We start from the raw sequence: 19,305 nt of genomic DNA, 5'->3' as shown, positions 1-19,305 counted from the left end.
GAACTCCCCTCCCCAGGAAGACAGAGTACTAGCTGAAGCAACTTGATATATATATTGATGGTGGATGTATATCAGCATGCCAGAGTTCATTCTCGGTTATATATAACCGAAACCACCAAATGATACAATGAAATCCCCAATGAATATCATTGCCTTGGTAATATTGATCCATCAACGTACCTCACCCACTTCCTTGCAATTCCATCCAAGTTAGTGGGACCCAGAGTATTACAAACAGAGTGATCATCCAGAAACTTATCGTGGCGTCCCTACACAAGTTTGATTTTCTTCTAATATAAACCACACCTTTTAGCAATCCAATACATACGACCACAGGGTGTGGAGAACAGGGCTTCCCGTCCGCTCAGCCGTACTTAAGCCACACGCCGGCCGGTTAGTAGTTGGGTGGGTGACCACCAGCGAATCCCGGCTGTTGTATGTATTTCTTGGGTTCTTTTTTTCCTTCCCTTTTAAATGTTTGTTTTCGAAGTACGGAGAGGCACTTTGGGGGGGGGGGGGGGGAATACATACGTGCAAATTAGTATGGTAGCTAGCACTGATGTCTAGATCGTGGCGCTCACTTTGCTGCCTACAAAGGTTGTCTCTTTTAGATCTTCCTTGCATTCTTCCGGGATATCAAGGCTATCTCCGTCCAGTTCGACGCAAGAATCGTGGAGTAGAAAATGATGCTCTTCTTACGAAACATCATGCGGGATATACCCCATGTTCTTCTGAGGGATTTCCCTTCTCAGATAGAAGTGTGTCTGGCCCTTCGGAATTGGGGTGATGTATGTACTTGATAGTCCTTCGGAGAGATTGCATCAAAGGATGACTCTCTAGAATGAGGACAAGTAGGGAGGTGACAAAACTAGAAGAATACGATATATATGTATATGGCATAAGAGATGATAGAATTACCCGACTCTACAAAGCAAGGGTAGCCACAGGCTACAATTCAATAAGGGGCCTTGAATACATACTTAAGACAAGGACACCGTTCACAACTCGAACCGTGTTGGCCCATCCGATCCTTCGTTGATGATTTCCTCGGCAATCTTTTCGGACAGGGCATCTGAGACACCTGTTAGTGGAAACAATATATGGGGAAATTGGAAGCAGAAGATCAAGGGACATACAGATCGCGCTCTGGATATGGCTGGGGGGCAGGAACGGCAGGGCTCTGTCAAGACGTCAATACCACACTATATGACGCAGTGCACAACGGATCAACATACGCGGCATCCACAACCCTGACACCATTGACGCCAATCACCCGCGCCTTGCTATCTACAACAGCGGTACTGTTCGCCGCAGTGGGATCGCCCATAGCGCACGACGACCCGGCATGGTAGAACGCCAACCCATCCTGCTGGATGAACCGCAAGATCTCCGCGTCGGTGCGAACTGACTGCTTCCCAGGGTAGTACTCATCGCCGAGGCGGACCGGTGCCAGCTCTGAGGCTTCGAAGATCTCTCGGAGACGCTTGAAGGCGGCGATGGCAACCTGCTGGTCGGTGCGAGATCCCAGTGTGTTAGTGTTGATGATGGGGGCGTCGTTGGTGTCGGCGGACTGGATGGTGACATTGCCCAGTGAAACGGGAGCGACGAGAGCAGCATTGACCGACGCGTACTGATGGCCGTCTTTTGGCTGGCAGCCCATAGGGTCGTTGAAGTTGCCTAGATACATGGGAGAGACGATGTACTGGAGCTGGTTAGACAAGCCATGGGCGGGAATCGTGAAACAGAGACAGGAGGGGGTACTTCAACTTCGGGCCAGTCGTCCGGGAACTGGGCCAGGTCCTGGAGTGCTTCCGGAGTGAACGCGGCACGGAGATGGTTAGGGACCTTTTCAAAGGCCCCGAAGTCACCTGCATTCGCAGTCAAAGGGCCCTGCTGCCTCTGGCGATACTCATCGACATAGAGCTGAAGCATCTTCAACCCATCGTTGACCCATTCGGTCCACGTGGGGACGCCGACGCGATATGCCGCGCCAAACCAGACGTGGTCGACCAGGTTCTGTCCCACATATGGACTGTCATGGACAATGGGAATACTGAAAGAGTTGAGACTATCCGCTGGTCCGACGCCGGATACCATGAGCAGTTGAGGGGACTGGAAGACTCCGGCGGATAGAATGACCTCTTTATCGACGGCAAGCGTGTGCTCAACACCCGCTATCTCTACCACCACTCCCGTGGCAGTCTTGCTGTCGTCAAAGAGGATCCGCTTCGCCAAGGTTTCTGTGTAGACAGTCAGGTTGGGCAGGTCCTGGAATTTCTTCAGATATGTGTTCTCGGCGGACGCGCGCTCCTGCGTCCCTGGGATGGTCGTGAGGGCGAAGTACTGGGAACCGATGATCTCCCCGCTGTTGAAGTCACCGGCATCGTCAATGCCGACGGCTTCCATGGCTCGTTGAATCCAACTGCAAGGTGTCAGCCATTCTCCCGTTGGCGGCTAGCAGCCTGAAGAGGAATGGATATCACCTGGAGATTGGCGACGCCCAGTTGGCGTACGTAACCGACAGCGGACCACTGCCAGACGAGAATGCGTCTGACTGATATCCAGGGGTCGCATTGAGAGCCCGGCGATCGGGATCTGGTGCTGTGAAGCTGGTGCCCTTCTTGAAACATCTCTCAAATTTAGACCATGAGTAGCTCTGATCGTTGACCTTGTCGGCCCACATCTGGAACGAGCCGACCGGAGCTCTGATGTCTTTCTTAGCAATAAGCAGGCTTTGGAAGGACACACGAGAAGGATCGTACCTCTGATAGATCATAGCGCTGTCACCAGTTAGCATTGGAAGTTTTCCAATAAGGTCGATGCGAGTAGCCTTACTTGCGTGCACTGGAGCCTCCCATGCACTTCCCTCGGGGATAGCCAAAGGCTCGTCCCCCCATTCCCGGCTGGGGCTCGACCACGAAGCCCCAGTCATTTGCGGCATTGTTCGCGAAGCCGAAGGCTGGAGTAGACGAGATAATGGGTTCCGAGTCCTCATACCAACCGCCAGCCTCGACGATGGCGACTGTGTAGCCTGCCTCGGCCAGTCTCGTTCCTATAGGAATGCCAGCAGTGCCTCCTCCGACAACCACGTAGTCGAAGGTGTTGTTTTGGGGCTTCCCGTGGTGGAAGGCGCTCGCCAGGGCAGGAAGCAGTGCGACTGGAAGAGACCAGAACATCATTTCTCGATCTGATATCTCAAATGGACGATCTTTCAGGGTGTGCAGCTTGATCGTATTGATTTATGGCCGCTGGGCACTTCAGCTGCGTGTCTCCCCAGCATGGACTTGGTGGTCATCGACCACGCCATCCGCATTCTGCTGCTGTCAAGGACCATCTCCGATGGGCCAAATACCCTGTCCAAGTGGGAGGAGCATCTTTGAGTATGCTCGGAGTTCAAAGAAGCATAAATTTGAATTCACCCGGAGACAAAATCGGTGAAGTTGACGCGGATCTGCAATTCATGTCCGGATCGCCAGATGTGGCTCTTCTCCGAGACGACTAAAGAGCGATCGGAGTTGGAGGTCGCCGGAGAACGAAGCAGCACTGACCATTGAACGTTGATGGTGGATTTACATCCTTGCCGGTTTGTCATTTTCGTGGTTCTTCAGCAAGTCCATTGTTATGGATGTCGCGGTCGAATGGCCCGTATCAGATATCAGACATTTATACCCAGCCATGTCTCGTCGACCTGTAGATGGAATGCAACTGAAACAAAGACACTGCATGATACATCGTGGCAATTGCTTTATATCTCCATTTTTCTCAGAATAAACTAAGACGCAATTATGGGCTCCCTCACGCCTAACAATGTCGCTCCTGGCGGCCTCGTCCTAGTCACCGGTGTGAACGGCTTCCTGGCCGCTCACCTCGCCATCAACCTTGTCGAGCGCGGCTACAAGGTTCGCGGTACAGTCCGCTCTCAGGAAAAGGCGGACTGGATCACCGAAGCAGTTACAAAGCGCTACCCCGAGGCTTCGTTCGAGGCGCTGGTGGTACCCAACATCTCCGCCCCTGGGGCTTTTGAGGAAGCCGTCCGCGGCGTCGATGGCATCGCCCATGTTGCCAGCGACTTGACCTTTGGCAACGATCCCAACAAGGTCATCACACCCATGCTCGAGGCCCTCCACAACATCCTCAGCAGCGCCGCCAAGGAACCCACCGTCAAGCGCTTCGTGCTGACCAGCAGCGCCATTGCGTGTCTGACTCCGCAGCCGGAGAAGGAAATCCACGTCGACACCACCACGTGGAACGACAGCAGCATCGAACGGGCGTGGGCTCCACCTCCGTACGAGCCTGAGCGCTGCTGGGACGTCTATGCCGCCCTCAAGACCTCGACCGAGCGTGAGTTCTGGAAATTCGTCCAGGAAAGCAGACCCGGCTTCGTCGCCAACGCCGTCCTCCCGGATTTCATCGTCGGCCCTATCGTCCACGCCAAGCAGAATGGCAGTACCGGCCGCTGGGTGAAGGAGTTCTTCGATGACCCGGTCAACTACTACAAGCCCCTGCAGACCTTCATCCCCCGGCACTGGGTGGATGTCACCGACGTGGCGCTGCTGCATATTGCGGGTTTGACGGAGGTAGATGTGCAGAACGAGCGGCTGCTGGCCTTCGCTGGCCCGTTCAACTTCAACAGCTGGCTGAGTGTGTTCCGGAAGATTGATCCTTCCAAACCGTGGCCGGCGGATGATCCGGAGCAGGTCAACGATCGGAGCACGGTGGATACGGAGAGATCAAAGGAGATTCTGAAGCGGTACTCTCGCGTTGGCTTTACGTCTTTCTTTGACAGTGTGCGCGATAACTGCCTCAAGAGTGACCCTGAGTGGAAGCGGTCGAACTTTCCTTAGACCCTTTTCTCTTGCTTTTTCTTGTATGCGATGACGAAGTCTATGTAGCTGAATGAATGTTGTCTTCTTATATTTCCTTTGCTATGTCTGACTCCAAATTTTTGATGAGAACAGATAAATTGAGAATGACTGCATCGATGACCGAAAATATTTTTGTGTATTTTCGTTTCAAAGTCTGTCTAGAATCTAGATTTCTTGTAGAGGTCTAAACTTTTCTCGAACTAAACATTTGTCAATCTATGAATATCGACAGCTGCCCATACATGGACCAAACAATGAGAACGACTATTAATGCAGGTGGTATATCTTTTTGATGCCCTAAAGTAGAATAACACTCCAAATTATGACCCTTCTGACCCATCTCCCATTCCCCATAGGCCGCTACAGACACTCAATGATTACTGCCTCCCCTAGCAGTCTCCCTAAGCACTCTGATCCTCTCCACCAGCAGCCTTCTTTGCCTTCTTGCGGAAGTGATCTTTGATCAAGAAGGCAAGGCTCAACACCAACCCCAGACCAGACAGGCCCAGCTCGAAGTAAAACGCACCCCGATACCCCTTTTTCTTATCCTCATACGTATGTCCTCCGTTGTTGACTTCCCGCTCCACTGTCCCCGCAAAGCCCAGTCCCAGCGAGATACTGTAGTTAACAATGGTCATGACCACACTGGCGCCGATGCCCTGGTACTTGGCCGGGACGGCGTCGGAGAAGATGATCGTCGCAGCAGGGAAGGACGAGTCCATTCCGACGCAGATGATCAGAACGCTCCAGAAGAAATTGCCCCAGTAGATCTGGTGCGTCGGCAACGTGGCGATGAGAATGGATCCGACCAGATACGCCACCATCCCAATGACCATGACCCATGCGGCGGAGACCCGGCCCAGCATTTTGCCCACCGCCAGCGCGGCGCACAGCCCCGACGGAATCACGGGGCTGTACCACGCCGCGAGCAGCAGCGGGCTGACTTTGTTCAGCTCCATGACGAATACGGCGGCGTAGTACACCCAGATCCCGAAGGTGGCCCAGCCGCAGGCGGTGCAGCCCAGCACAAAGGCGATGTCGGAGTTGAAGGCTGCCAGGGGTAGGATGGGGTCTTTCGACCAGCGCAGTTCGATCCAGAAGAAGGCGGCCGCGAATAGGAATCCTAGGATCAGGCACACGTAGACGTAGGGCGGCTGCCAGCCGACTCCAGCGGCCTGGTTCCACGCAAAATTAATCAGCACCAGCGCGGCAATGCCGGTAAAGCAGCCGGGAAGATCGAGGTGCATGATCTTCTGGCCGAACATCAACATATTGGGCGTGGTGCTCGTCGGTTGAGGTGGGATCGTGTAAATGGAGACGATGGCGAGACAGGCGAGGGCGATGGATGCGCTCCAGTACGCCCACGGCCACCAGGCCAGCGCAAAGAGACCACCGGTAGCAAACCCACCAATGGCGCCAAAGGGGGCACTGCCGCCGAAGAATGCAAAGGCCATGTTCTTGCGAGGGCCGGGCGCGTACGACTGGCCGAGGATGGCGATCGCGTTGGGGAGCGTCACCGCCGGTCCCATGCCCTGAAAGACACGGGCGAATATGAACAGGACCTGAGAAGAATAGACTGCCAGGCCGCAGACAAGCGTCCACAGTGCGTACCAGCTCATGCCGATGATGAACATTTTCTTGTGTCCAAAGTCGTCGCCTAGCCGGCCGGCAACCAGGACGAAGGTGCCGATGGTCAAGCTGTAGCCGGCCACCAGCCACGACAACTCGTTGCTGTTGGTGATTCCGTACCACTCCCCAATCACTCGAACCATATCCATTGTCTGGCCCAGTCCGAGCTGGTTCGTGAACATGGCCGAGCAGACGGTCAGGATGAAGAGGATTTGGCGAGGCAGAGGGAGGGTGTTTGCGATGTAGACATGTTCGTCCTTGGTGTCCTTCCCATCGTCGAGAGTGATTTTTTCGTCATCAGGGAAGGCCCCTATAATGACATTTGCTTAGTCTCTTGTCTTCTGTTTGATACAGGTACAGGAAGCTCAAGAAAACTCACCTTTTGGGAGAACTCCCTGAGAGATCGACTGGGTGTCGCTTGAACTCTGATTAGACTCAGCAGCCATGATGCTTGTCTTCGGAATAGCTAATCTAATAGATGGTGAAAGAGTACGAAGAACGATGAAGGTATTTATTCTTCAAACAAGACCTCCTAGCACGCACGTACCAAGTGCAAGATCGGACTTGAAAGCTGCAGTGATCGTCCGCCGGGAACGACTACTGAACTCCGGGGCCCACCGTCCTCCAACTCCGGGGCTGCTTCTTAGGGGCAGCACTCCCGGAGGCAGTCAGTCTTAGGGCAACCATAAAGTAATGGCCATTCCATCAGTGTCCACGCGGATTGTTGCGGTCTCAGTTCATGATCCCTTCCACTCCAGCGCACAATGAAGATCTTTCACGCTCTCTCTTGTTTACTGTCACTAACCCTGGTCATCAGGACTGGCCAGGCCGTCAGCTATCCGAAACACTCCACCTGGATGCTGGAAAGTGTCATCGGGCGAGGTGAAGGAATCAACCCGGCCGACGGTCTGTTGGGAGTCATCCAGAAGGTACCGCACCATGCCACGCATTCTCCGTACATTTTGACTATTAATGAATGCTTATTATACAGGGCCTATTCCAGCAAGCCCTACGAGCAGCGATCGCCCAGTCCAGCGACGCAGAGGAGATCGCCAGATGGACGGACTATCACCGTCGCAGCGTGGACGCCGACATCGAGGAGCTCCTCAATGCGACGGCATCCTCCCGCGACCTGTCTCTTGACCGGCTATGTGTCGGTCGCTCAATCATGTTCGTGCAGCTATCCCTGGTCCAAACTGAGCCCGACTGACCTTGTCCAGGGAGATGAATCTCGACGAGCCACTCCACCGCAACGTCCTCAAAGCGCTGCGCAAATCCCTCGACCTGCAATACCAGAACGAGAACTCCGGCTTCTGGTACTTCGTCGACCCGCCGCCTCCCTACCCGCCGTACGGTAATCTCTCGTACAGTGATGGAATGTACGGCTTCGCGCCCTTCGCCGCCTTATACGGCATAACCTACGGCGACCCACACGTAAACCTCGAAGCCGCTCTGCTCCAACTGGATCTACTCTACCGGCAGAGCATAGAGCCATCTACGGGTCTGATCAAGCACGGCTACGATGGCTCGCGAGACGCGCCGTGGGCGCACCCGATCACCGGCGCCAGCCCTATCGTCTGGGGACGGAGTCTGGCCTGGTATTTGATCGGCGCGTTGGATACCCTGGAAATTGCTAAATCCAAGTACGGGAATGGGGGAGCTCTTAACGCGATGCAAAAGGACAAGACCGTCCAACGCATCCTTGACATCTTCCAGCGTCTCGCCAAGGCAACGGTGAAGGTAATCCAGGACTCTGCCCGGAAAACCGGCCGCTATGCCGTCTGGCAGGTAATGGACCAAGCAGGGGAGAAGGGGAATTTTGTCGAGGCCAGCGCTGGTGCCATGGTCGCCTATGTGCTGGCGAAGGGGGTGCGATTGGGATTCCTGCCCGGGTCCGGATCGACTCAGTCCACGAAGATCGGCTCAGGACACGGCGCGCCTTCGTCTCTCCGGGTGCAGGGCGCGGTGCGGCAACCCTCTGAGCAGATGTGGGCTGAAGATGTGGCGGATGTTGCGCGCGCGCTCTACAAGGATGTTGTCGGGCATTTTGTAGTGCGGAGCGTGGAGGAGGGCAGTTGTCTGAATTTCCTCGGGACGAGCATCATTGCCAGCCTGCATGAGGAGAAGCCATACTACGAGGTCTGTTTAAGTCCCGTTTTGGATTCCCGTATCCTTTGGCTAACGGGGTGTGTTCATAGTATTATACTCATCGAGCAGTCACCACGAACAGTCTGATCGGGACGAGTGCATTCGCGCTGGCGTCACTCGAGATGGAGAGAATGGGTGTCTGATAGGAGTAAGAAACGTCAGCTTGATAGTTCAGTGAGTGAAAATAGCCAAAGTAGTTTATAACACTCTCAGAACAGATTCCTTCTTCTACACAAACATCCCCTGTAGTCTTCTTCCAGCACTCCAATCAGCCAGCCAACTAGTTCCAAGTATCACACAGCCTTCTGGCCCTGCAAATCCCACTTCACGCGCGCAACGCCCCCCTGCCCAACCATCCACACCTCTCGATAGTCGTCCGTATCCGACCAGATAAAATTGTTCACCGTGAAATTGGTCTGGACCCGCGCGATCATGTCGCCATACTCGTCCATCACACTCAGCCCATTCCCGCTCGCCGTTACCAGCCATCCATTCCGGGCAACCTTGAGTCCGTCCGGAACGGTGCCGATGGCGTCGTAGTGGACAGGCCGCTTGTTGGCAATGGCGTGGCCATGGTCGATGAGATCGAACTTGTAGATGGTGCGTTTGCCGGTCGTGTTGAACAGCAGTCCAGCGATGCCGGGGCTGGGCAGATCGACCGAGATCGGCGCCGATTGGCCCGCGGCCTCGGTGTCGGTGATGTAGATATGTCGTCGGTCGGGGCTCATGGCGATGCCGTTGGGCGAGCGCATCTCGTCGTTAACTACCACCGTCGACCCTGTGGCGGGATCGAAGCGATACGTAGCCGACTTAAGCTGGGGTGCGGTGTCGGCTACCTCCAGCCACCAGGAGTAGTAGGGGACCGTGAACCAGACGAAGCCGGTGACGGGGTCGACAATGAGGTCGTCGCAGTCGGTGAAGGTCAGGCCGTAGTAGTTGTTCAGCAGTGTGGCAGACTTGTTCGTCCGGGGGTCGAGGGTGACAATGCCCGGGCGCTGCTTGTGTTTGTCGCTGCTGCCGGCCACCGAGTAGTAGATGAGGCCGTCGTGATAGAAGCCGCCGTTAGGCACGAAGATGGGCGGATCGGCCGTGAACTTGGAGAGGGTAGGCGGGTCGACGTTGAGGTCGATGATGAACTGCTCCAGCATGGGTGACAGCTCCGAGAAGAAGATCTTGTTGAGACCTGGGACGAAGGTTGGGGCCTCGTGCAGCGCCCACGGGTTGACGGAGAAGACGAAGTCAACGCTGGGGTTGTCGCCGAGGAGTTTCCGGCCACGCTCCTCGTTGAAAATCACAAAGTCTGCCCGCTCGACCTGCTCCCAGGAGGTGGTCCTGGCCTCCCCTCGGCCGCCATTGAACTGAATGTCTGCCAGGTTCGTGGCATCGGTGCCGTTTGGAGAGTCACGCCAGAAGGGATACGGCAGGTTCGCCCCATGTTTGTCAACGCAGGCCACGCCCGGTGCGATACACGTGCGAACGAGGCCATCTTCTATCACAGTGTCTGGGGAATGGTGAAAGCTGTCAATGAGGGGATGCTGCTGGCCTGGCACGTCACGCCGTTGCAGGACAACGACGCCCAGCGCGAGAGCGGCATTGAGGGTGGATGCGATGATATGCTTCATTTTCATGGGTGTCATGGGCTTGCTGGACAATGAATTGCGGTATTTCTAGCACGACGAGTTAAATACCCGATGTGTAGGTACAATTTGATCTCGGAGATCGACCATCGCCGTTCTTGCTTCTCCGGCGCTCCGGCAGCACAGCGGACTCGATCTGTCAGATGGCCAAGACGCGGTGTTGCCTGTGCTGCCACAATCTCCGCGAATAGTTTCAATGTGAAGAATACTATAGTTGCATATCCTTACTTCTCATAGAGTAGTGTCTTGACCCCTTGCGACCCGGTGTTTTGTTCAATTCTTCCGTCTTTTGAATGTTAATCCCGTTGTCGCGGGATTCTTGAGTAGAAATCCCTCGTTAAGTGGCCTGCATTTCTATCAGAGTGGAAATAGTCAAAGACATACTCTGAAATGCCTAGTTAGGAAAACGCGAAGATCTGCGGCCTGTCCACTTGCAAGTCAGATGTTAATATATGTATATATATCTATATATATACTTAGAATGTGAAGATACTCCACGGGAGAAAACCAACTTGGTGGATCTAGGAGCCCAATCTGAGGCACATAATAAAGCTCCAGGAGGATACTAATCTTCCATTGCAAAGTAGTCCGAAGGTGACATTGACCGAATCCTCTGAGGTGGGCTGTCGCGAGTTGTTTAATCCTGCTCAACACGGCCGGAATGGGGACTTTCTGGGGCCCATAACCAAATGTGGCTGTGTTTGGGGCTCGATGAGAACATGCGGAAGGGCTAGGATAGGAGAGATGTCTCTATCATTCTCCTTTATGCATTGGAATGGGAGCAAGGGGGCATTTATCTAGTGTTATCATGAAAGCCAAAGTGTATTGAACTGTTCCCTTCCATTGACCATGTGTACTGATTTCCTACTTGCGGCCCCAATAACAAACAAGCAACGATCAAAAGGTCAAAAATAAACAAACATCAAAACGGTAGACACATCAGATGCCATCACGGACTATTGACTTTGGTCGCACGGTGGACATGATCGAGAAACGAGCGCACCACCGTCAAGGCCTGGATATACGACAACCGCGGGTCACAGAGACTGCGGTAGTTCGTCGTGAGATCCCGCTCGTCATACGTATCCCAAGCGTCAACACACTCTGTGACGAACTCACCCGTCTGTTCGAGGTGGAGACCGCCCATGAACGACCCATTGGCGCGGTGCACGTCGAAGGTGCGGACGATCTCTTGCACCATAGTTTCCACGCAGCGCGTCTTGATCCCCGAAGGCGTGCTTCTAGTATTGCCGTGGCAGGGATCACACATCCAGACGGGAGTGTGACCAGCTTGCCGCACGGCGTGGATGAGCGGCGGCAGCACCGTCTCAACCTGATCGACGCCCAGGCGCGTGATGAGTGTTACTCGGCCATCCTGGGTGTCTTGTCCGTCTTGAGGCCGCACTATGGAATCCAGCAGATCGACGAGTTCCTGTGGTCGCATGGTCGGGCCCACTTTGATGCCGATGGGGTTGCGGATCCCACGGATGTACTCGACGTGCGGGCCGTTCCGCTGGCGGGTGCGCTCGCCGATCCAGACGAACGTGGCGGACGTGTTGTAGCGGCCGTGGGTGACGGCGCTCTCATAGGGCATGTGCAGGGCCTCGTGCGATGTGAAGATGGCCCCCTGTCCGAGCTCGTGCAGGATATTGGTGTGGAAGAGGTCTTTTCCGGGAGAAGCCACGGGGTCGCCTGACGGGGGCGTTGGCAGAGATGGGCAGGCTTTCATTAGGTCTAATGTCGCGCGGGAGTGGAAATATGCCTGCAGCAGTCGGTTGGGGTCCGGTGTGCGGTCGTCCGCGTCGAACCCGTTGACGTTTTCGCCGCGAAAGCTGTAGACGCGGGATCTGTCGGCCAGTGTTTCGAAGGCAGAAGAGCGCGGTTTGGCATATTGCCCAGCGATTCTTCCGACGGTGACCACGGGTAGACCCAAGGCACCGCTGATCAGCCGTGATTGTTCATGGAGCAGCTGCAGCTTCTGTTGCACGATCAGGGGCCGCACGTCCTGGAAGCTTTCGGCACAGTCTCCACCCTGGAGGATAAAGGCTTCTCCGCGAGCGGCTGCTGCGAAGTGCCGCCGGGCAAGCTCAATCTTCACGGTGCTCACGAGAGGGGGGAAGGAGGCCACGGTGCTCAGGACTTCTTCGAGCGCCAAGGGATCCTTGTATTCAATCTCTTGCGCAATTGTCTCACGCTTTCGCCAACTCTGGGGCGTCCAAGTGTCCGATGGGCCCAAGTCCACGTCTTTTTCACTCGGCGGAAGAACTCTTCCCTGCGGGAATTCTAGGGCGAACATTCCCAATATCAGATGACAAAGCAGCGGTCAAGACAAAAGACGGTGTGCCGGTTAAGTCTGGCTACTGGTATAAAACAGGGCCTTGATCACGGACTGATGAGATTGAACGGTCTGTCTGACTTTCTGGCTGGGGTTTGATCCAACAAGAGCTTACGGCGATGGGATTAAGAGGCCTGGGGATTCTACGGGGATTCTACGATGCTACGTCCAGCTCCCCCGGTGCCTTCCCATATGTCTCCGTATCCTCATTTGTTAAGGGGCCTAACGTATTTTACCTACCTGTCTCAGAATGCCACTGCACGATGCCATCCACTTGCCTTCATGGTCACGGTGGCTCGTCTCCTTCCCGGCCTAGATCCACACAGCCTTGTCCGATACCATCGCAGGCTTCTGTTTCACGGAGTTGGAGGTCGTTCCGTCGGTTGTCCGCGCATATGTCAACCGTTCTGGCGTCCTCGTGTGCGTTTCTTTTGTTGGGAATTGAATCCTTCAGAAGTATCGAGCCCTATCAACGGACTGGGGGCATAGGAGAAGAATAATACCCAGCAGCTTCGACGGCACAGAGACAAAATTAGACAGAACGCCATGTCCGGCGCCTGTTCCGCTCTATAGTCTATGAGGATCTTTATCAAGGTTCGGACCGGAGCTTGGCTTTGCTCAAGTTGACGCCGGAGGTCATGGACCCCTGTCTGGTCGAATGGAACTATGGCGAAGTGGACAAGCAAGGAAGAGACAACACCGGAGTTAGGTCTACTACAGCCATCATCCAGTTAATGTCTACTCGCCGCGCATCAAGCGGCAAGATTCAACCGCTGTACGGTAACAGGAGCTCTATCTGGACAATCACGAACTCCGGCGTGGATAGTTTCATCCGAGATCCGCCTAAGTACTTCACATGGCAGCTGTTGGAGCGATACGGAAGAGTCAGCACTAGTGCAAGGAAGTGCATCACTTCATATGATACCCACAGTGGAGCGAAACTGTGCTGATCCGGTTGATGTCTAGGACCCACGTCTAGGGCGGCTCGAGCCGTATTTAATCGCTTCCCATTCATCGCTTGCGTACTCCGAGCAAACAGAGGAACAAGTTACGAGTCTCGTTTTTGTCCTAGTATACCACGTACGCATCCAATCTCTTCAATCCATCCGTCTAGCCACATCAACCATGATCTTTGAATCTAAGTATCCTCTCCCCTCGGTACCCAAGACCGATGTCTTCAACTACATTTTCCACCAGGGCCGACGGCCGTATCCATGGAGTCGAGTGCTCTACCGCGTCGACCAGACCGGTGAAACGCTGACGCTGGCTGAGCTGGAGGAGAAGAGTAGACGCTTCGCGGATGTTCTTCGCTCGGAGTACGAGATTATGGCCAAGGATGTCGTCGGCATTCTGGCCAAGGACAGGGTATGTAGGCCCATCCCCGCTCATTCACCGCGCTAGTGGCTACATCTTGCAAGCAGATCCAATATCCGATTGCGTATTTTGGCGCTTTGGCTGCCGGAGCTACAGTGGCCCTCATTCCCGTGCAGCAGGAGATGTCGGAAACAGACATTGCGACTCGCATGGTCCAGTCGCAGGTCAAGCTGCTCATCACGGACAGTGACCTGCTGTCCTTTGCCGAAGTCTCTGCAAACTTGGCAGGCGCTATCCGCCTCATCACGCTCGACGCCAGCCCTGATCAACCATGGGCATCGCTGGAAGGACTTCTGCCTCGTGGTCGCCCCGACGCTGACCTCTTCCGGTTGGAGACGGAGGCCAGCGCAGAGGACCACGATGCGTTTCTAAACCGGACGAGTGGATCTACAGGCAACGTCAAGTCTGTACTAACCAGTCATGCCCACTTCATCGCCACAATGGAAGGCACTATCGGCACGATACCCGACAATACCGACCCGGACCGCGATGTGTGGCTCTCTCCGCTATCGCTGGGTTTTTTCATCAATGCCAAGCTCCACATGGGTCTCAACATCATGCTGGGAATTCCCGTGGTACTCATGAACGGGGCCCTCGACGAGACGACCGTCGACGTGGTCGGCCGCCACAAGATCAGCTTTCTCTTCATCACGCCGCCGATTGCCGCCCGCCTGGCGCGAGCGGACCTGAAAGCACCCGGAATCGACGTCAGCAGTGTCAAGTGGCTTCTCACAGCGGGAGCTCCCATGCACGAGAACCTGCGGCAGACGGTGTCCGAGCAATTCGGGGGCGTCCACCTCGACCTGGAATGGGGCACCTCCGAGACCATGCTCATCGCGATCCAGCGAGACGAGGATTCCCGGCGCAGTAACTACAGCGGCACGCTGGTGAACGGCATGGAGGCCAAAGTGATCAGCACGGTAACCGGTGAGGAACTCGGGGCTGGCGAAGCCGGCGAGATTCTGGTGCGCAATCAGCTGTGCCGATTCAAGGGCTACAAGGATAATGAGGTGGCCAATCGCGACTTCGACGCCGAGGGTTGGTTCCACACCGGTGACTACGGGTACCTCGACGAGAACTGCAACGTCTTCATCATGGATCGGATCAAGGAGCTCCTGAAGGTCGGCGGCGGGTACGGGACGCACATCTCCGCTGCGGAGCTGGAGGCCGTGGTCTTCGAGCATCCCGCCGTGGCCAGTGCGGTGGTCGTGGGCATCCGCAACGACTTCACCCAGTTGGATGAGCCTACCGCGTTCGTCATCCTCAAACCCGAGTACTATCACAACGCTCTGCTCACCCAGCTGTTGGAGCGCGATATTCTGGAGTTCGCTGGCCAGAAACTGACGGGGTTGCGCAAGCTGACGGGTGGAGTCCGCTGTCTCGCCCAGTTTCCCACGACAGGCTTCAAGATCAATCGTAGGCAGCTCAAGCAAATGGGGCATGCAACGGGGGCAGATGTGGCTAGAGGGATGTTTTCTTCCCCTGTTTTGAATCATGTGCAGTTAGTTTGAGAACGACCTAGATGCTCTATCAATGATCCACTTTTTCTACATGATTTTTTGAATGGATAAATATACACATTGTATAGGATTATTGTCTCATTTTCTGATAGATTTTCGCGTGCACCTTTCCACCTTTGTTTACTTGCCATACAGATATTAACTGACTAAGGTTAGGAAGATGATCAGCTACTTAGATAATGTGATATTGGTGAATGAATATCATGAGTAGATTGATGATTATTAAGGTCAACTCTGGGTTACTAAGGTTGACCTAAGAAATCTCTGTAATATCTATAACTTATCTTTTAGATAGATAGCTAGTAGCTAGGTATAAATAAAAGATCTTACCCTAGGTAAGTAAAGAGGTATTAGCCTAGTCTATTTCTCTATATTTCTAGTAATATTATCTTACTCTTAGTAATTCTATCTAGTAGTATATCTAAAGTTATAGATAGTAGGAAATTAAATACTCTTACTCTACTAAACCTATATTTATCTTAGTAAATACCTACTACTCTTCCCTATAAGTAACTACTAAATTTAAGCTAAAAGATAGTAGGGTAGTTATACTTAGTAAAGAGTTTTTACTATAGGAGAACTCTCTACTAAGCCCTATTAAAAGAGATAGAAATAAAATAAGATATAGTAACTCTAGGCTAGAGAAGTATTACTTAGTTACTAAAATAAGTCTTAATAAAAAATAATCTCTATAAGATAATATCCTTAAATCTCCCTACTAGAACTATTAGTAATAACTAGCTATCTATAGTAAATAATCTTACTAGAGATCTACTAGAGGATATAAGATAAGTCTTTATTAGGCTATTTAAGATAATAGCCTAAGAAGTACTACTTACTAATATTAATATACTTTTTTAAAGTATTTACTAAAAGTAATATAGTAAATAAACTACCCCTAAGATTATAAGAAGTAAATTATTATTATAGATTATTACTTATTTTTAAGGTCTTAAATCTTACTCCTATCTTAGAGTATAAGAATATATATATAAGGGATACTACTTAAGAATAGTAAAAGAGAGTTAAAAAATATTTTAGGGATATCTTATTAGTAATAGAGAGAGTTCCCTCTAATCTAGAATATCTTATTATTATTAAGTAGAAACTTATAGGATATACTTATAAGAGGTAGAAAGTAAATAAAACCTAATTATAAATTAATCTTATATTAGTAATTACTACTATAGAAATCTTTTATATATAGCTACTAAGAAACTTTAAAGAATATAATATAAATAATAAAAGATAGAAGAAATATGAAAGCCTTACCTAAGGTCTATAACCTATATAGCTATATATTACTATCTTAGATAAAGCTATAATATATATCTCTTTCTTAGTATATAAAGCCTCTCTTATTTAAAAATTTATTATTAGAAGTTAACTAGAGCTTAGGAAAAGATAGATAGAGGACTAAATATAATTATAAATATATAATAAAATAATTAAATACTTCTCTCTTTATAAGAATAGCTTAGCTACTACTTAATAACTTAGAGATAACCTATAATTAAAACTATAATTTAACTAGTATAGCAGAGATCTAATAGATCTAAGTATAATTACTAGCTCTCCTTAGCTAAGGAGAAACTTCCTATAACTAAATAAGGATTTACTAAAGTAGAAATTATAATATTACTAGAATAAAGTATATTTTATATATAATAAAACTAGATATCTCTAACTATACCCTATAAAGATAATAAAAAATAGGAAAGATTAATAAATCTAGAGGTACTTATTAATTAAATAAAGAAAGCCTCTAACTATTAGAATATATAGTATAATTTCTTTAAAGATAGGAAGAAAGAACTACTTAAGAGAAGGAATCTTTAATTATTATAAGAAATTACTAAAGTATATCTAAATATAATAGGTATTAACTCTATATATTATATAATAAAAGCATAAAATAAGAGATAGATAATTTAGATTAAGACCCTTATTAATTATAAAACTAATTACTTATTTATATTATAAATAACTACTAGTTATCTTAGTATAATAGAGCCTCCCTATAGTAAAAAAAAAACACCCTTAATTATATAACTACTAAATAGAGCTATAATAAATACCTACTAATAAGTAAGGATACTAATATAAATTAGATAATAGACTAGTCTTACTAAGTTATAAATCCTAGATACTAATAAATATAAGATAATCTTAGGTTATAACTAGCTAAAAGTTACTAACCTATAGATTAACTAGTAATTAGGTTAGATAATCCTTTAAAATAAGAGAAGAATATACTTTATCTACCTTATTAACCCCTAATATAAGATTAAATATTATAAAGATAACTTAGTGTAGTAAATAACTATAAAATAACTAAAATAGACCTTATAAAAAGAGAAGTTAATAGCATAATTATACCTCCTCTAAACTAGTAAAAAGAAATTAATAATCATAAATTATAATAAATAAATAAAAGACTTTAAGAATATATTCTAAGAAGAACTTAACCTAGGAATACTATCTACCTAAGGAGTAGACTATATTATTAATACTAGTAATACTAAATTAGCTAATATAAATACTTACCCCTAATTACTAGAGAAGTTTAAGGAAACCTACTACTAAGTAGAAGAACTACTATAAAAGAGAGTAATCTAGATCTTAGTAAGTTAGTAAGATTCACTAGTAATATTAGTCCTAAAGTTAGGAGGAAAATAGTAAATATATATAGATTACTAAGTACTTAATAAAGTTATTATTAAGAATATTTATCTACTTCTAAGAATTTAGGAGTTAATTAACTAAGTTAGTTAGATAAAGATCCTATTAAAAATTAATCTTCTCTTAGGGTACTAGTAGTTATAGATAGTAAATAATTTAATTATTAAGATAGTATTTAATACCTTCTTTAGGAAATATAAGTTTCTTATAATACTATTTAGACTCTATAATGCACCTGTAATATTCTAGATATATATAAATAATTAATTATAAGATCTTCTGTATATAGTAGTATATCTTAATAATATCTTAATATTCTTAGTAAGTAAAGAGGAATATAAATAATATATATAAGAAGTTCTTATTTAATTATAAAGAAATTAGCTATTTATAAAAGCCTTAAAGTATAAATTTAGTTAATAAGAAATTAAATTCTATAGATATATTATTAGAGAAGGAACTATAAAGCTAATACTAGCTAAGGTAGAAGCTATTACCTAATAGCTAAAACTAAAAAATATCTATAAAGTATAATAATTTCTTAGACTTATAACCTATTATTACTAATTTATACTAGGATTTATATAGGTTATAGCCACCCTCTATAACCTACTAAAAAAGTTAGATAAAGACCTTTAAAAAAAGAAATTCTACTTAATTACCTAGATAGTAAGATACTAAGATATCTTTACTAACTTAAAAGAACTAATAATCACTATACTAGTACTAGTAATTATAGACTTTAATTAATCTTATTAAATTAAGACTAATACCTTAGAATAGGTAGTAGGAATAATTTTAATATAAGAAGATAAGAACTATAAACTTTACCTAATTATATTTAATAGAAGGAAGCTTAGTAGTATAGAAAGGAACTACTTAATATAGGAGAAGGAGCTACTTATAATAAAAGAAGCTCTTTAGAGATAGGATTACTATATTAATAATAGAAAGATAATAATAGTAGTAACTAATTATAAGAGTCTTTAATATCTTATAAATATAACTAAGTATTTAAAATGGCTTGCCTAATGGGTGAAAGAATTCTAAAGTTATAACTTAGAGATCTACTATTAAAAAAATAGTAAAATAATAGTATTAAATATAATTAGCTA

At 48.7% G+C, this 19,305-nt stretch overlaps 7 protein-coding genes across 7 annotated transcripts, besides 2 other annotated features; 3 read left to right on the top strand and 4 right to left on the bottom strand.

The window, feature by feature from the left end:
- Nucleotides 1-998: 998 nt before the first annotated feature.
- On the bottom strand, nt 999-3,179 carry ACLA_077840 (GMC family oxidoreductase; the record flags this gene model as incomplete). The annotated part of the gene is made up of 6 exons (XM_001270462.1): nt 999-1,081; nt 1,137-1,180; nt 1,236-1,702; nt 1,762-2,422; nt 2,484-2,732; nt 2,836-3,179. 6 exons carry the CDS (start codon nt 3,177-3,179, stop codon nt 999-1,001), a joined length of 1,848 nt encoding a protein of 615 aa, XP_001270463.1.
- Nucleotides 3,180-3,785: 606 nt separating this feature from the next.
- On the top strand, nt 3,786-4,844 carry ACLA_077830 (aldehyde reductase II; the record flags this gene model as incomplete). The annotated part of the gene is made up of 1 exon (XM_001270461.1): nt 3,786-4,844. One exon carries the CDS (start codon nt 3,786-3,788, stop codon nt 4,842-4,844), a length of 1,059 nt encoding a protein of 352 aa, XP_001270462.1.
- A 422-nt stretch (nt 4,845-5,266) lies between these two features.
- ACLA_077820 (MFS transporter) lies at nt 5,267-6,940 on the bottom strand (the record flags this gene model as incomplete). The annotated part of the gene is made up of 2 exons (XM_001270460.1): nt 5,267-6,804; nt 6,874-6,940. The coding sequence occupies 2 exons, from the start codon at nt 6,938-6,940 to the stop codon at nt 5,267-5,269; spliced, it is 1,605 nt and encodes a 534-aa protein (XP_001270461.1).
- Nucleotides 6,941-7,258: 318 nt separating this feature from the next.
- Nucleotides 7,259-8,785, top strand: ACLA_077810 (putative glycosyl hydrolase family 88; the record flags this gene model as incomplete). Its single annotated transcript, XM_001270459.1, has 4 exons — nt 7,259-7,423; nt 7,486-7,664; nt 7,715-8,633; nt 8,693-8,785. The coding sequence occupies 4 exons, from the start codon at nt 7,259-7,261 to the stop codon at nt 8,783-8,785; spliced, it is 1,356 nt and encodes a 451-aa protein (XP_001270460.1).
- Nucleotides 8,786-8,935: 150 nt separating this feature from the next.
- On the bottom strand, nt 8,936-10,270 carry ACLA_077800 (SMP-30/gluconolactonase/LRE family protein; the record flags this gene model as incomplete). Its single annotated transcript, XM_001270458.1, has 1 exon — nt 8,936-10,270. The coding sequence occupies one exon, from the start codon at nt 10,268-10,270 to the stop codon at nt 8,936-8,938; it is 1,335 nt and encodes a 444-aa protein (XP_001270459.1).
- A 457-nt stretch (nt 10,271-10,727) lies between these two features.
- Nucleotides 10,728-10,754: a microsatellite.
- Nucleotides 10,755-11,228: 474 nt separating this feature from the next.
- On the bottom strand, nt 11,229-12,575 carry ACLA_077790 (class II DAHP synthetase family protein; the record flags this gene model as incomplete). Its single annotated transcript, XM_001270457.1, has 1 exon — nt 11,229-12,575. The coding sequence occupies one exon, from the start codon at nt 12,573-12,575 to the stop codon at nt 11,229-11,231; it is 1,347 nt and encodes a 448-aa protein (XP_001270458.1).
- Nucleotides 12,576-13,739: 1,164 nt separating this feature from the next.
- On the top strand, nt 13,740-15,499 carry ACLA_077780 (AMP-binding enzyme domain protein; the record flags this gene model as incomplete). Its single annotated transcript, XM_001270456.1, has 2 exons — nt 13,740-13,979; nt 14,036-15,499. The coding sequence occupies 2 exons, from the start codon at nt 13,740-13,742 to the stop codon at nt 15,497-15,499; spliced, it is 1,704 nt and encodes a 567-aa protein (XP_001270457.1).
- A 2,445-nt stretch (nt 15,500-17,944) lies between these two features.
- Nucleotides 17,945-19,303: a mobile genetic element.
- The last annotated feature ends 2 nt before the right edge of the window (nt 19,304-19,305 follow it).

The sequence above is a fragment of the Aspergillus clavatus genome, genomic scaffold (assembly GCF_000002715.2).
Source record: "Aspergillus clavatus NRRL 1 1099423829803 genomic scaffold, whole genome shotgun sequence".
NCBI lineage: Eukaryota > Fungi > Ascomycota > Eurotiomycetes > Eurotiales > Aspergillaceae > Aspergillus > Aspergillus clavatus.
This window is presented reverse-complemented; position numbering and strand designations above follow the sequence as displayed.